This window comes from Carcharhinus amblyrhynchos, chromosome 24 (genome assembly GCF_965287045.1).
Source record: "Carcharhinus amblyrhynchos chromosome 24, sCarAmb.v2.hapA, whole genome shotgun sequence".
Classification (NCBI taxonomy): domain Eukaryota; kingdom Metazoa; phylum Chordata; class Chondrichthyes; order Carcharhiniformes; family Carcharhinidae; genus Carcharhinus; species Carcharhinus amblyrhynchos.
In genome coordinates, this window is record NC_137347.1 from 36,093,262 (window position 1) to 36,108,244 (window position 14,983).

The window sequence follows — 14,983 nt, forward strand, 5'->3', positions numbered from 1 at the left end:
GTGTGTATTTTTCGGTCCCCTAACATTAGGGAGGGTATTATTGCCATAGAAGGGAGTGCAAGAAAGGTTCACCAGACTCGTTCCCAACATGGTGGGACTGTCCTTTGAAGAGAGTTTGGGAAACTGGGGCTGTATTCGCTGGAGTTTCAAAGAAGAAGAGGGATCTCATTGCAAAGTGCAAAATACTTAAAAGGGATAGATAGGGTAGATGCAGGTAAGACGTTCCTCCTAGCTGGGGAATTCAGAACCAGGGGACACAATTTCAAAATAAGGGGGAAGCCACTTTGGGCCGAGATGAGGTGAATCTTTGGAATTTGTTACTCCAGAGGGCTGCGAAAGCTCAGTCATTGAGTAAGTACAAAGCAGAGATTGACAGATTTCTAAATACCAATGACATAATGGGATATAGGATTGTGCGGGGAAAAATGGTGGATGATCAGCCATGATCAAATTGAATGGTACAGCAGGCTAGATGGACTGAATGGCCTACTCCTGCTCCTATGTTCCTCTCAATCGCCCTTTCACAGCAAGATATAAAATATTTGCGGGTGGTGTGGGGATGCATTAAAGTTGTATATCTGAGGAAGTCCAACCTTCTCATCTAGAGCAGACATGAAGTATCTTCAAACTTTAGACAAATCAAAATACAAGACAAGGCTACAACCACTCATTGTTTATCAAGTGCAAGTTTCTGAAAGATGAAATTTAATGGTAAAATGTCAAAGAAAAAACAATTTATTTTCCCTATTCCTAGATTCTATATAAAATTTAAACCAAGTTCAAATTACCTTATTAAGCAACTCTTTCAGGTCCTCTTGCGTTTTCACAATTTTCTTCCAGTGTTCAATCTGTTCATCCTTCACGTGTTTCTCTTGCAGTCTGACAAGGTTTCCAATTATTGTTATAATACAAATAATGCTTTGGGGATTATTGCTGTTACAAATTCTATATTACCTTAATAATTACAACAATGACATACTTCAAAATTACTTCATTGGCTATAAAGCCAATTGAGACATCCAGGCATTGTGAAAGAGGCTGTATAAAACACTTTCTTTAATAACTAGTGTGTTATGTTTAATATCTATTATGTTTCTTTGCATCTTGACAAATATCTGAATAGGATGGGAATAGAGGGATATAGTCCCTGGAAATTTAGGGGGTTTTAGTTCAATCGGACAGCATGGTCGGTACAGGCTTGGAGGGCCGAACGGCCTGTTCCTGTGCTGTAATTTTCTTTGTTCTTTGTTAGCCTCACCACATTGAATGCCGTACAATTAGTGAAAAGTACTTGGGGCAAAAAGCAGGCTCTAGAAGTCTAGATGTTTTTAAGAACATCTTTTTCTTGGCGCAAAAACATGTCAACAAAATAAGATGCACATTATAAATGAAGCCTTGCTTGCTGAAGAAACCAATAAATAGTGATGACTTGAAAATACAGTTGACAAAAATTAGACTGGTGACTGACTTGTGGTAATGCATGCAAGAGTGTTAAATTTATCAAAAGACCAAATACTCACTGTATGACAACTTCCAACGCCTGTCCTAATGATACAGGTTTGTTGTTCAGGTAGTTGAAGTCTAGCTGATGACTGAGGTAAGATGTAGCCTCTAGCAACCGATTGAATTCCTGCTCTACCATCTCATCTTTCTCTTTGGGGACCTGAAAAGCAGGAGAAACATAGTTGTTGCCTAAAACACAGACAGGATCATATATTCTTGCAAAAATACACAACAGCCGCATCAGTGTCACCAATATCTCTATTCAGATTAGGGTTTAGCCGTGCTTTGTGCTTAGGGGGTGTCACACCAGGAAAAAAAAGGGGCTACAAATGTAGTATGTGTTAGCAGAGATCCAGGATTTCACAACCAATTCCACCCTAAGCAAAGACTTTTTAAAGTCCCTGAAACATCAAAGGAAGATCTTCACATACCTGAGTGGGTGGTGATCAGTAAGTAGTGAAGGTGAAACAATAAATACGAAGCCCAGCAACATACATTGGCAGTGCTTGTGTTTTGGATGTATTTTGGAGTATTGCGAGTGGTTTCAGGCCCCGTATCGAGGGAAGGATGTGTTGGCCTTGGAAAGGATCCAGAGGAGGTTCACAAGAATGATCCCTGGAATGAAGAGCTTGTCGCATGAGGTTCGGTTGAGGACTCTGGGTCTGTATTCGTTGGAGTTTAGAAGGATGAGGGGGGCACCTTATTGAAACTTACAGGACACTGCAGGGCCTGGATAGAGCGGAGAGGATGTTTCCATAGTAGGAAAAATTGGATCCAGAGGGCACAACTTTAAACTAAAGGGACGATTCTTTAAAACAGAGATGAAAAGGAATTTCTTCAGCCATAGAGTGATGAATCTGTGGAACTCTTTGCCACAGAAGGTTGTGGAGGCCACATCATTGAGTGTCTTTAAGACAGAGGTAGATAGGTTCTTGATTAATAAGCAGGTCAGGGATTAAGAGGAAAAGTCAGGAGAATGGGGATGAGAAAAAAAATCAGCCACGATTAAATGGTGGAGAAGGGCTGAGAGGCCTAATTCTGCTCCTATGCCTTACGATGTTTTATCATTGTCTTTTGCTTGGCCACTTTCATGGCATCTTAAAAGAGACTTACTTGTATGTAGCCTGCACTTGGACTTGTGTTGTTCTGCAACCAGAGGGAACACTGGTCCTCACCGCTTACAGTGGGTGTTTTGGTATCAACATAATTTGCCCCCACACAGATGATGTATATTACCATCAAATTCATTGGTTTCATTGAATTTGCCACACATGGAAGTTGAACCGTTAACCATGCGAGAATGTCAAAGCCACTGTCCTTAAGCCAGTGCGCATATCTCATCGAAAGGAAAGATCCAGGAATGTGCTGAACTTGTTGTTGTTCTATTTTTGTCTGGGCACAGAAAAAAATCTTCAGCCGCTATTTAAGTTTACCACAAAGTTTATGTCAATGGCAAATGATTAGCACAATTCCTAGCTTATAAAGCATCTAGGGTTTTTGCCTCCACTATCCTAACCCAGAAGAGATGTGCTCATCAGTTTGTCTAAGGTGCACGTTAGACATTAAAGCCTGAAATAAAAGCAAAACCAATTCACACTAAGAATAACACTAGCCACCTTATGCTTGATGCATTCCACGTTAGTTTGTTGAGCTTGATTCCTAGCAATTAATGTGCATCAGGCTAAATCTTTGAGGGACAGTAAAATATTGCAAATGGATAATCTTAATTCAAAATTATAAAAGGGTTCTGGCAGAATAGACGGTGACAAACCGTTTTCACCAACAGGAAATTCAGTAACCAGAGGACGCAGATAGAAGGTCGCCAGCAAAAGAACCAATGATGGCAAATGAGGAGATTTATTTATGTAGTGAGCTGATGTGATCTGGGATATATTCCTTTCAGATACAACAGGGAACCTGATAAATACATTAAAAGGAAAGATTTTCAGGGTTCTGGGGAAGCAGCAGTGAGATTAATTAAATAATTCTTTAACAGGAACACCGGGCTGAATAGTCTCCTTTTGTACTGTATGCAACTATGAGAATTTCTGTGTTTGCATAAATTTGCTAAGCTGCAATTCCCTCCTCCTTCCACTTGTGACAGCATAGTTCGTTAGCCACGTCTTCCCTAGCTCATAGCGAAACCATTGAGATTACAGCTACATTCAAAATCAAAACTAAATATGACCTTCAGTCACAAGTTCTGATATTTAGCTAAATCATGCAAGTAAAAATAAGGACAGAATGCATGGCCCTAATCACATTATAACTTGCTTCACCTCAAGACGACAGCTGGCCTTCAACCCTTCATGTACCATTCAACAGGAGATTGCGGTAAGCATGTTGTTAATGTTGGTAAATGAGAAGAGGTTGCTGCAATCTGAGGATTGTGATGCCGCAAACCGTATTTACACTGATGGGTCTGTGGAGCTGGCAGCTGCTACGTGACCAGCAAACGCTGGTTCAAAAGGAGCAACTGAGCATTTCCAAAAATTACAGTAATAAAACAAGTTAATCAGAACAAGTCATCGGGGAGGCAGACCTAAAACACGAGAGAGAGAGAGGGGACATGTCCCCTTTCCTTTGTGCTCTGCCACTTTTCTTTCCACTCACATCCAACTCTTGTTGCTCCGTGGTGCCTTGCCTTTATCTTGTGGCTTGTTGTCTTCTTGCCACCTGGGCGTTTTTCTTCTTATATGTTATTATCCGTGTTAGTTTTGTCCTTGTGTGAGATGGTGCTTGCGGGGTACCGCAGTGTGGCAGAAGAAAAGGGGACATGGATGGAGGGGGAAGAATGAACAAAGGAAAACAGGCTGATGGTCTGCTTCTGTCGTACTTTAGGTAGTTGGGGGGTTGCTGAGCTGGTGTGTGGTAGGAGGAGGGGGCTGCCAGGTAGATGTTTAAGTGAGGGGGGTACAAGCCCACAAGGCACTGTGTGCCTTTGTGGGCAGTACAGTGACACAGTGGTTAGCACTGCTGCCTCACAGTGCCAGAGACCCGGATTCAACACCGGCATGGGTCATTGTTTATGTGGAGTTTGCACATTCTCCCATGTCAGCGAGGGTTTCCTCCCAAAGACGTGTGGGTTAGGTGCACTGGCCATACTAAATTGCAAGTATTTCGGAACGCGTAGATGAGAGGGATTAGTAGGGTAAACGTGTGGGATTATGGGGATGGGGCCTGGATGCGGACTCGATGGGCTGAATGGCCTCCTTCTCCACTGTAGGGATTCTATGGTTTCTATACATAGATATGGCTAGAAAAAAACTTGCTTGCATTTGATTTTTGTGTTCGAAATTTCGCAGCAAAACAAAAAGTGTCAACATGATGAAAATACTTGCTGTTCCCCAATATTCTTGGGTGGTCACAAGGAGTTGCGTGACTTAAAATGTTTGGAAACCCCACGTTAACATTTTTCAAACGACTGAACTGATTTTTCTTCCCCAGCACCCCCCACCCCGCAACACAATCACTGCCTCTTTGCAATGAGATTTCATAACATATGCCCAAAAGCAGAAGTAAAAATACGTACATTGGTGCATCTTTCTCCCTGCATTAGGATCAGATTCCAAGCATTAGGAAACGACATAGAAAAAAAAGAGGAGAAAAGTTATTAACACCTTGACCCAGTGACCACAATTTTGAAGTGTTCAACTTTTAAAGAAACAAACTTGCAGTAATACAATGCCTTCTTGTGACTCTCAAAGTGTCTCAAAACACTTTGCATACAATGAATTACTCGGAATCGAAGAACAGCACAGCACAGGAAACAGGCCCTTCGGCCCTACAAGCCCACGCCGCCCATTTTAACACTCAGTGAGTGCCTTATTCAAGTCTTTCGTTGATCGTCAACGTTTTTGTCTACTTCTAGTAGAACTCCACAATAAAGGGGGAGCAAATTTAGGGAATTATATGTGCGCCAGATTAAGGGAGATCCAATTCAGGGACAATTTATTGACACCAATCAGCCTAAAAAGCACGTTTTTGGGATGTGGGAGGAAACAGAAGCATCCGGAGAAAACCCACGCAAGCACGGGGAGAATGTGCAAACTCCCACAGACATCGACCCAAGCCAGAGATCCGACCCGGGTCCCTGCAACTGTACAGCTGACAGTGATAGTCACTGAGCTGATGTGTTGCCCATCAATTAGTCCAGATTAAGCGTACACTAACGGACATGAAGCATGAGGCAACTCTCGAAGCAACATCCAAGAGCAACCCTCGCATGACCCACCGCGTGTATGCACCTTGTTGGCCAACAAGGCGGACCGAATCGCCTGTGGATGTAAAGGGAAACATCAATAAACATAAACAGGCTATACAGACAGTAATGGAAGATCCCCAGTAGCTCCAACATAAGTGACAAGGTGAGTTTTGAAATTTGTTGGATGACTGATAGGAATTTATTAATTCCCAGCAACGTCCTGAGGCTCTTGATCTTCAACTAGAACATTCTTTTGTATGCCTCCATCTCCAGTCTGCTCATGTGCCTATCCAGGTAAGTCTTAAACAACCCTAGCGTGTCTGCCTCCTCCACCCTACTTGGCAGTGCATTCCAGGCCCCCACCACTCTCTGTGTAAAAACGTCCCTCTGACATCTGAGTTATACCTCGCACCTCTCACCTTGAGCCTGTGACCCCTCATGATCGCCGCCTCCAACCTGGGAAAAAGCTTCCCACTGTTCACCATATCTGTACACTTCATAATCTTATACACCTCTACTCCACTGGAAGCAGTACTCTAAATGTGGTCTAACCAACGTTCTATACAACTGCAACATGAGATTCCAGCTTTTATACTCTATACCCCTTCCTATAAAGGCAAGCATACCATATGCCTTCTTCACCACCTTCTCCACCTGTGCCGCCACCTTCAAGGACTTGTGAACTTGCACACCTAGGTCCCTCTGTGTTTCTATACACTTAATGGTCCTACCATTTATTGTATAACCCCCCCCTACATTAGTTCTTCCAAAATGCATCACCTCGCATTTATCTGGATTAAATTCCATCTGCCATTTCTCTGCCCAATTTACCAGCCTATCCATATCCTGCTGTATTGTCCAACACTGTTCATCACTATCAGCAATTCCAGCCACCTTCATGTCATCCGCAAACTTGCTGATCTAACCAGTTACTCCTTCTCCCAAATCATTTATATATATCACAAATAGCAGAGGTCCCAGTACGGAGCCCTGCGGAACACCACTAGTCACAGACCTCCAGCTAGAAAAAGACCCTTCCACTGCTACCCTCTGTCTCCTGTGACCAAGCCAGTTCTCAACCCATCTAGTCACCTGTCCTTGTATCCCATGAGCCTTAACCTTTTTCACCAACTTGTCATGAGGGACTTTGTCAAATGCCTTACTGAAATCCATATAGACTACATCCACAGCCCTTCCTTCGTCAACCGTTTTTGTCACCTCCTCAAAAAATTCCACCAGATTTGTAAGGCACGACCTCCCTCTTACAAAACCATGCTGTCACTAATAACATTGTTCCATTCTAAATGTGCATACATCCTTTCTCTAAGAATCCTCTCCAACAACTTCCCTACCATAAACGTCAAGCTCACCAGCCTGTAATTACCCAGGTTATCCCTGCTACCCTTTTTAAACAACGGTACCACATTTGCTATCCTCCAATCCTCTGGGACCTCACCTGCGTCCAAAAAAGAGACAAAGATTTCCGTCAGAGGCCCAGCAATTTCATCTCTTGTCTCCCTGAGCAGTCTAGGATAAATGCCATCAGGCCCCGGGGATTTGTCAGTTTTAATGTTCCCTAAAAAACCTAACACTTCCTCCCTTGTAATGGAGGTTTTCTCCAACAGGTCAACAACTCCCTCTCAGACACTCCCAGACAACAAGTCCCTCTCCTTTGTGAATACTGACATGAAGTATTCATTCAGGATCTCCCCAATTCCCTTGGGCTCTAAACATAATTCCCCTCCTTTGTCCCTAAGAGGTCCGATTTTTTCCCTAACAACTCTTTTGTTCCTAACTCGTCAGTAAATGAAGTAGCCACTTTGCTTACAAAACAGTGATGAAAAATAATGAGCAGTTGATCTATTTTTAGTGACCTCCATTGAGAGAAGAACGCTCAGCAAACACATTGGAAGAACTCATTGCTCTTCCTTGAATCATGCTAGTGGATTTTTTACGTCAACATGAACATCTAAAAGATGGCATCCCTAACAAAGTAACAATCCTTCAGCACTGCACCAAAATATCAACCTACAGAGTTCTGGGCCTGGTTAAAATCCACCACCTTATGATTCAGAGGTAAGAGTGGTACTGAATGAGCCATGATCAAAGTCCATTTATAAGATAAAGAGTTCTCATTCTTTCAAAGACTATGCACAGTGCACTGCAAGCCAGGAGAAGCAGCACAAGATTAACATGTTGTTTTCTGTCCAAGTCAGATATTATAGTAACTCTGAAGAAATCTAGAACTCTCCAATGTCCATTGCAACTGCACTATCAAAAGAACACTAGCTATACCAAAATTAGGACATATTTGCTCAAAAATATCAATCCCTCTGGCTCTAAGCAAATGTTTTGACAATGAATCAATGTATACTAAAGAGATATAGTATAGAACTCAGTGTTACAGAAATTCCAGTTGTTATTGTCTTTGATCAATTCATTATCCTGAAAGATTTTGCTCACTGTTCCACCTCAGGGCCCTAGATTCCTTCCCAAAATTCAGAGCAAACCCAATGCAGAAATTCTTGAGGTAGTTTAAACATTTTTTATAATCAAATATCAGAAAGTCCAAAGCTTTTAATACAATGCATAGCAAGTAGTCTCACAACACCAGGTTAAAATCCATCAGGTTTATTTGGTAGCACAAGCTTTCAGAGCGCTGCTCCTTCATCAGGTGAGTGTTCCAAAACCTCGTCCTACCAAATAAACCTGTTGGACTTTAACCTGGTGTTGTGAGACTACTTACTGTGTCTACCCCAGTCCAACGCCAGCAACTCCACAATATAATGCATGTTAGGTTTTCTATCCAGACAACCTGAATATAGTTTCTGGCTGCCATATCAGCAAGCCCGAAAACACCCTGTGGAAAATAAAAAAGCAGCAGAATGTTTCAACCTACATGGAATATTGCTTCTTAGATTCTGCTAAATCGAGGCAAATACATTCTGCCAGACACACTCAAATTTTAGGTCTACAAATTGTACAACATAAACGACAATACAGCAATAGAATTAGCCAATGGGCAGGAATAGCTTCATTTCAATGCTATTAACTTGACCTACACTAGCAAACACAAATTTAAACTTTGATCTTACTTGCTTTACTTCCCAGAAGTAAAATGAAAACAAATAGAATGGGAAAAGTGAGCAATGGTAAAATTTAAATTTATTTAAAATTGATGTTTTCTGTTGTAGACTTAACCAAATCTTTTCCTACACAAAAACTAATCTACTTCACCTACTAGTCAGCCTCTACCACCCTCTAAGGTAAAGCAGCCCACCTGATTGGCATCACATTCACTAGTTCAAACATTTGTTCTCTCCAACATCCATGCGGAGTGGGAGCACAACGCACCATCTAAAAGATGCATTGCAGCAACTCACCAAGGCTTCTCTGACAGCACTTCCCAAACACACAATCTCTTCCACCTAAAAGAACAAGGGCAGCAGACACATGGCAACATCACCACCTGCAAGTATCCCTTCAAGCCACACACTATCCTGACTTTGAGTTATATCACCATTCATCCACTGCTACTGGGTCAAAAACCTTGCACTCCAAACAGCGCGGTGGGTGTACTACACTACTGACTACAGCAGTTCGAGGAGGCAGTTTCCTACCACCTTCTCAAGGGCTAGGAATAGCCAATATATGCTTGCATACCTAGCGATGCCCAAATCCTGTGAACAAATAAAAACTCCCACATCACATTGTGGATTAACAATTTTTAACATTTGGTAATAAAGGCCAGAATTCTCCCATCCTGCCCGCCACTGGAATTTTCACGGATAGGTCGCGTCCAACGTGAAATGCCATCAACACTTGGGTGGGAATTTCCAGTTTTTAGGCCAGCACGGCTGGAGAATTCTGCCCAAAATGTTTCATTAACCGATCAAATGGCAAAAACTGACATTTACAAACACAACCAGGTCAACCTCAAGTGAAAACGCATACACTGAAGATGAATAAAATAATTTATAAATTTAGTCACCTTGCTAAAGGAAAATGATAGGAATTACAAGATTTCATACAGGAAATAGTATGTTTACTTTTTAAACTAAGAATACAAATATGCAAAAAAAACTCAAAAGCAACTATGCAAGTGAGGTTTAAATAAAGTTCAAGAGCCTGCATACTCATCGTTTTATTTTCATAAGTGTTAATTTGGGGCATTTTGAATGTCAGGCTGATATTTGAGGAGCATGAGCTGTATCATTGCCTGCCTCAACAAATGGACAAACCACATGAACACCAGTATTCCTGCTATAAATGGTGGAGACTGGACACTCATTCCATCAACATAACAACAACTCTGAATTACAGAAAAAGTAGAGCACTCTGGATCCAGGCATATGCTAAAATGTGAATGTTCTTTAAAGTAGAAGACTACAACTTGAGTTATTTGAAGCCATATGTACCAAAATCATCCCTCATTCTTTCCCTACAACATCACATAATTCAGATGACAGATAGGATCCACTTCTTTTGACCTATCAACTTGACTCTTTACCCAAATCACCACGAAATGTGTGATTGTGGTCCGAAGTACCTAGCTGCCAACTTTCCCAATTCCCACTAGGGAAGCAATTGTCATTATTCAAATTCTTCGCCAGTAGCATGGTTGGGATTTGGAACTCTTTGGATAAACAAACATCCTATCACTCCTCAGTGTATTGTTCACAAGATCATTAATCTTTTCCTCTGGCGTGTAGGAGGCTGAGGGGTGATCTTATAGAGGTCTATAAAATAACGAGGGGCACAGATCAGCTAGATAGTCAATATCTTTTCCCAAACGTAGGGACGTCTAAAATTAGAGGGCATAGGTTTAAGGTGAGAGGGGAGAGATACAAAAGTGTCCAGAGGGGCAATTTTTTCACACAGAGGCTGGTGAGTGCCTGGAACGAGCTGCCAGAAGTAGTAGTAGAGGCAGGTACAACTTTGTCTTTTAAAAAGCATTTAGATAGTTACATAGGTACAATGGGTATAGAGGGATATGGGCCAAATGCGGGCAACTGGGATTAAATTACGGGTTTTAAAAAAGAAAGTGCGGCATGGACAAGTTGGGCCAAAGGGCCTGTTTCCATGCTGTAAATATCTATGACTCTAATCAAGGAGACATTCACTGTAGCTACATGGAGTGAAGCCTAACTATTACATTAACTGCAACCTATTATGGTAAGACTTACAGCCTGCCCATTTGCTTCATATAGGGGACACTTTTGTTTGATTTTGGCCAGCTCCATGTTCACTTGCTTGCTGACCACTGCCATTGGGTTTCCACCTGCAGAATAAAAGGATGAATAGTTATAAAGCCTAGGTATTTGCCAAAAACATTGCACTGAAACAGAGAAAAATAAAAACACCCTACAACATTTCCAACATAAACTTTACACAAATGATAAAGTTTAAGCTTTATTTATTAGTCACAAGTAAGACTTACATTAACACTGCAATGAAGTTACTGTGAAATTCCTCTAGTTGCCGCACCCCGGCACCTGTTCGGGTCAATGTACCTAACCAGCACATCTTTCAAGCTGTGGGAGGAAACCGAAACACCCAGAGGAAACCCACGTAGACATGGGGAGAACGTGCAGACTCCACACTACAGTGACTCAAGCCATGAATGAACCAGCTGGCGCTGTGAGGCAACAGTGCTAACCACTGAGTCATTGTGCCACCCATACCATGCCGATGTGGCTAAGTGTCCAAAACTCTCCCTTCTAAAATAACCAATTCAGTCAAGGTTCTCATTCAAAATGATGATCTTGTCACCCCTACTCAAAAGCACGCATGGGCCCACCAGGACCAAATAAGATAGTAGCATTCAAACATGAAGAATGATCACACAGAGAAAGTATTGGAAATATCCATGGTTCACCAAGAGACAACATCTTTGTATTAGCTATTTTCACAGGGTGGGAGAAAGAGGGAGTAAGAGAAGAGCAAAGTAGAGACAAACAAAAGTGTGTGAGATTTTCTTTGGCTGGATTCCGTTTGGAGTACTGTGTCTATTTTATGTCACTGTTGCTCAAGAAGGATATGCTGGTCACGGGAAAGGTACAGTGCAGATTCAGCAGAAAACACCAAAGCTAAAAGGGTCAAATTTGGAGGGCAAATTGTATAAGTTTGGTTGTTATTCCCATAAATTGAGAATGTTGAAGGGAGATTATTATAGAGATATTTAAGATGATGAAAGTTGATTCAATACAGAGAAAGTTATTTCCTGCAATGGGGAAAACCAGCAAAAATAATTGAGAGATTACTGCTAGGCCATTTCAAATGAGATCAGAAAGCTTGCTCTACCTCACAGAAAATATCATTGGAATCTGGAATTACCTCTCCCAAAAGGCTATGACTCTGTGAATTGATTTTTCTAAGATTAATACAGGGATGTGGAACAATAGGGATATGGAACAAAGGCAAGGGAACGGATTGAGGCATATGTCAGTCAGGTTCTAAGGGAATCTGATGGTAAAGCCGCAACCAAATTTCTGAAAAGCTAATTTCTTTCCCATTTCTTCTCTCTTTGTCTCCTCCCAAAAATAAAAAACAATAATTTTGAAGCTATGCAAAACTTACCAAGTCCTGTCACAACCATGGCCCCCAAGTCAGCTACATAGTTTCCCTTTCGGAATGTTGCTACTCTTCCTCCAACACGGTCCTGCAATATAAGTGATTATGAAGTGATAGCATAGTTATATGTATGAAACATAGTAAAACTGTTGGTTACAGCTAACACTCTTAATTTGGGTTTATCATTGTGAGCATTTTTTTGGAATTCTCTACCCCAGAAGGCTGTTGAAGCTCAGTTATCAAGTCAGAGATTGATAAATTTCTATATACTAATAATGTCATAGGGATTATATGGGAAATGATCAGCCTTAGCCTAGCTGAGAGGCAGAGCAGGCTCAAGGGGCTGAAGGCTTACCCCTACTTCCACATTCCTATGTGTCACACCTGCACATTATCACCACTGGAGAGAGAGATCCATAAACTCCATCTCATCCTGCAACATTACTAATACATGCAGGGTTAGCTTTGTCCACATTTTCCATGGCCAAAAGAGCAGGAAATTTCTGGAATCATTGGGTGAAATTTACAATGACAGAGGCCTTGATGGGAGGAGCTCCACGTCATGTCCGTTCGGAAAGGCTGCCGATATCCTGCCTCCAAAAACTGCCAGTCAGAGGCCAGCAGCTTTCCACTGTCATCAGTGCTGTTGGGCTCCTAACAATGCACTCATCAGAAACTCAGGATCAACAAGGGTGATTAAGGACTGGTGGGGGTCAAAGCATAGGGAGCCACAGAAGGGCCAAGGGCAACTTTCAGCAAGTTTCTCCCTTCCCATTGCTGGGTCCCTCAAATCAGGCATTTAAGTGCCTTTGAATTAGGAACTCCTCCAGAACTAACAAGCAAGGTTTGCTTTTGATTTGATTTATTATTGTCACATGTATTGGTATACAGTGAAAAGTACTGTTTCTTGCGCAATGTACAGGCAAAGCATATCGCTCATCGAGAAGGAGAGTGCAGAACGTAGTGTTACAGTCATAGCTACAGTGTAGAGAAAGATCAACTTAGTGCGAGATAGGTCCATTCAAAAATCTGATGGCAACAGGGAAGAGGCTTTTCAGACTTCCCACGTGGTGACTTCTCTGCTGTCATTGGTTGAACAGCATTAGTGGTGGGATGAGGCCCTCAAGTGGCTTCCAATTAGAAAAGCTGCCTACAAGCTTTCCCATCCCAGAGTTAACCTGGCAGAGAAAGAAAGTAGCAGGGGTCCTCACTCTGCACCTTCTCGCCCAATTAAATGCCCCCCACTTTCATTCTCACTTCAAGGAGGGGCATTATATTCCACCCATTAATTCCATTTCTGTCTCCACAGATGATATTTGACCTGAATGTTTCTAATATTTCTCACCTTTATTTCAGATTTCCAGCAAATCACAGTATTTTGCTTTTCTTTTATGTATTAAACATCAAAGAATTGTCTGGTGAACACCAGACATTTAGGTTTCAGGTCTTCAATATCTTGGGTAGATTAATTCCAAAGGCTAGCCAAGTAGACATATTCACTTGTTTTATTTACAAGTCTGCCAGCTAAAATATGGACAGAAGTCCCACCTGCAGCACACCTCCACCAGTGACTGATTCATTAAATAATTGTCCACCTTGCAGATAAAAAAACAGCTATTCAAAGAATACTATAGGCTCACTGGCACCCAGGTGATTTTGTCCTTAGTAATTAAATGTGAGTAAACAAATTTTAAAATATCTTCTTTGAAAGTTATGAATTTCATTTTGCTACATAAATTGTTGGTGTTGTTTCATCTGTCGCATACGCTGCTTTGATTTCACAAACATTTCTTGCTAGGTTTTCTGCATTAGCGAACAAAAATTGGACTTACTCTTGCCTCCAGGACTGTGACATCCATTCCAAAGCTCTGTAATTGGCGAGCTGCTGCCAGACCTGACACTCCTGCACCAATGATTATCACTTTGCCCGTTTTCTTTGCTGTGAATCATAATTTGTCTCCAGTTACTGGATAAACGATCAACAGAATGGCCTCAAAATCATTCAAATTAGAATCACAGAATCTCTACAGTGCAGAGGAGGCCATTCGGCCCCTCGAGTCGGCACCAACCACAGTCCCCTCCAGGCCCCATCCTCTTAACCCTATGCATTTACCCTGCTAATCCCCCTGATTCTCGGGTCAATTTAGCATGGCCAATCCAACTGGCCTGCACATCTTTGGACAATGGGAGGAAACCAGAGCACCCGGAGGAAACGCCACACAGACACAAGGAGAATGTGCAAACTGCAAACAGTCAATGACCCGAGCCAGGAATCGAATCCAGGTCCTTGGCATCGTGAGGCAGCAGTGCTTACTGCTGTGCCACCAAGCCATTCTACTATGTGCCCGAATTTTATTTAGATATTCAAAATAATTTGAAGGTCACAGGTATAGGTTGAGAGGCGATAGATTAGAAACTAAGGAGGAATTACTACTTGCTGAGGGTGGTGAATTTGTGGAACTCGCTGCCCAATAGTGCAGCAGAGTCTGAATCATTGACTGGTTTCAAGGAGGAGATAGATATATTTCTAATTAAAAAAGGGATAAAGGGATATGGGGAACAAGGGGGAGGGGGATGGATTTGAGACCAGGAGAGATCAGCCATGATCTGATCAAGCTTTCTCTGCAATCAAAGGGTTGAATTTGCTTCCTTCTGCTCCTAATTTCTGTTTCTCACATCTCTCCACAGTCTTCCCCTCCATTC

General features: G+C 41.9%; 1 protein-coding gene across 2 annotated transcripts in view; it reads right to left on the reverse strand.

Annotated features, from left to right (window-relative positions):
- kdm1a (lysine (K)-specific demethylase 1a) overlaps positions 1-14,983 on the reverse strand; it is a 68,950-nt gene that overhangs the window by 36,116 nt on the left and 17,851 nt on the right. For both annotated transcript variants that reach the window (XM_080211243.1, XM_080211242.1), the window contains exons 7-12: positions 14,113-14,219; positions 12,287-12,368; positions 10,894-10,988; positions 5,036-5,053; positions 1,521-1,663; positions 789-879 (exon numbers count right to left, since the gene is read on the reverse strand). In XM_080211243.1, the coding sequence (XP_080067369.1) occupies positions 789-879; positions 1,521-1,663; positions 5,036-5,053; positions 10,894-10,988; positions 12,287-12,368; positions 14,113-14,219 (536 nt within the window). The remainder of the gene's footprint in view (positions 1-788; positions 880-1,520; positions 1,664-5,035; positions 5,054-10,893; positions 10,989-12,286; positions 12,369-14,112; positions 14,220-14,983) is intronic.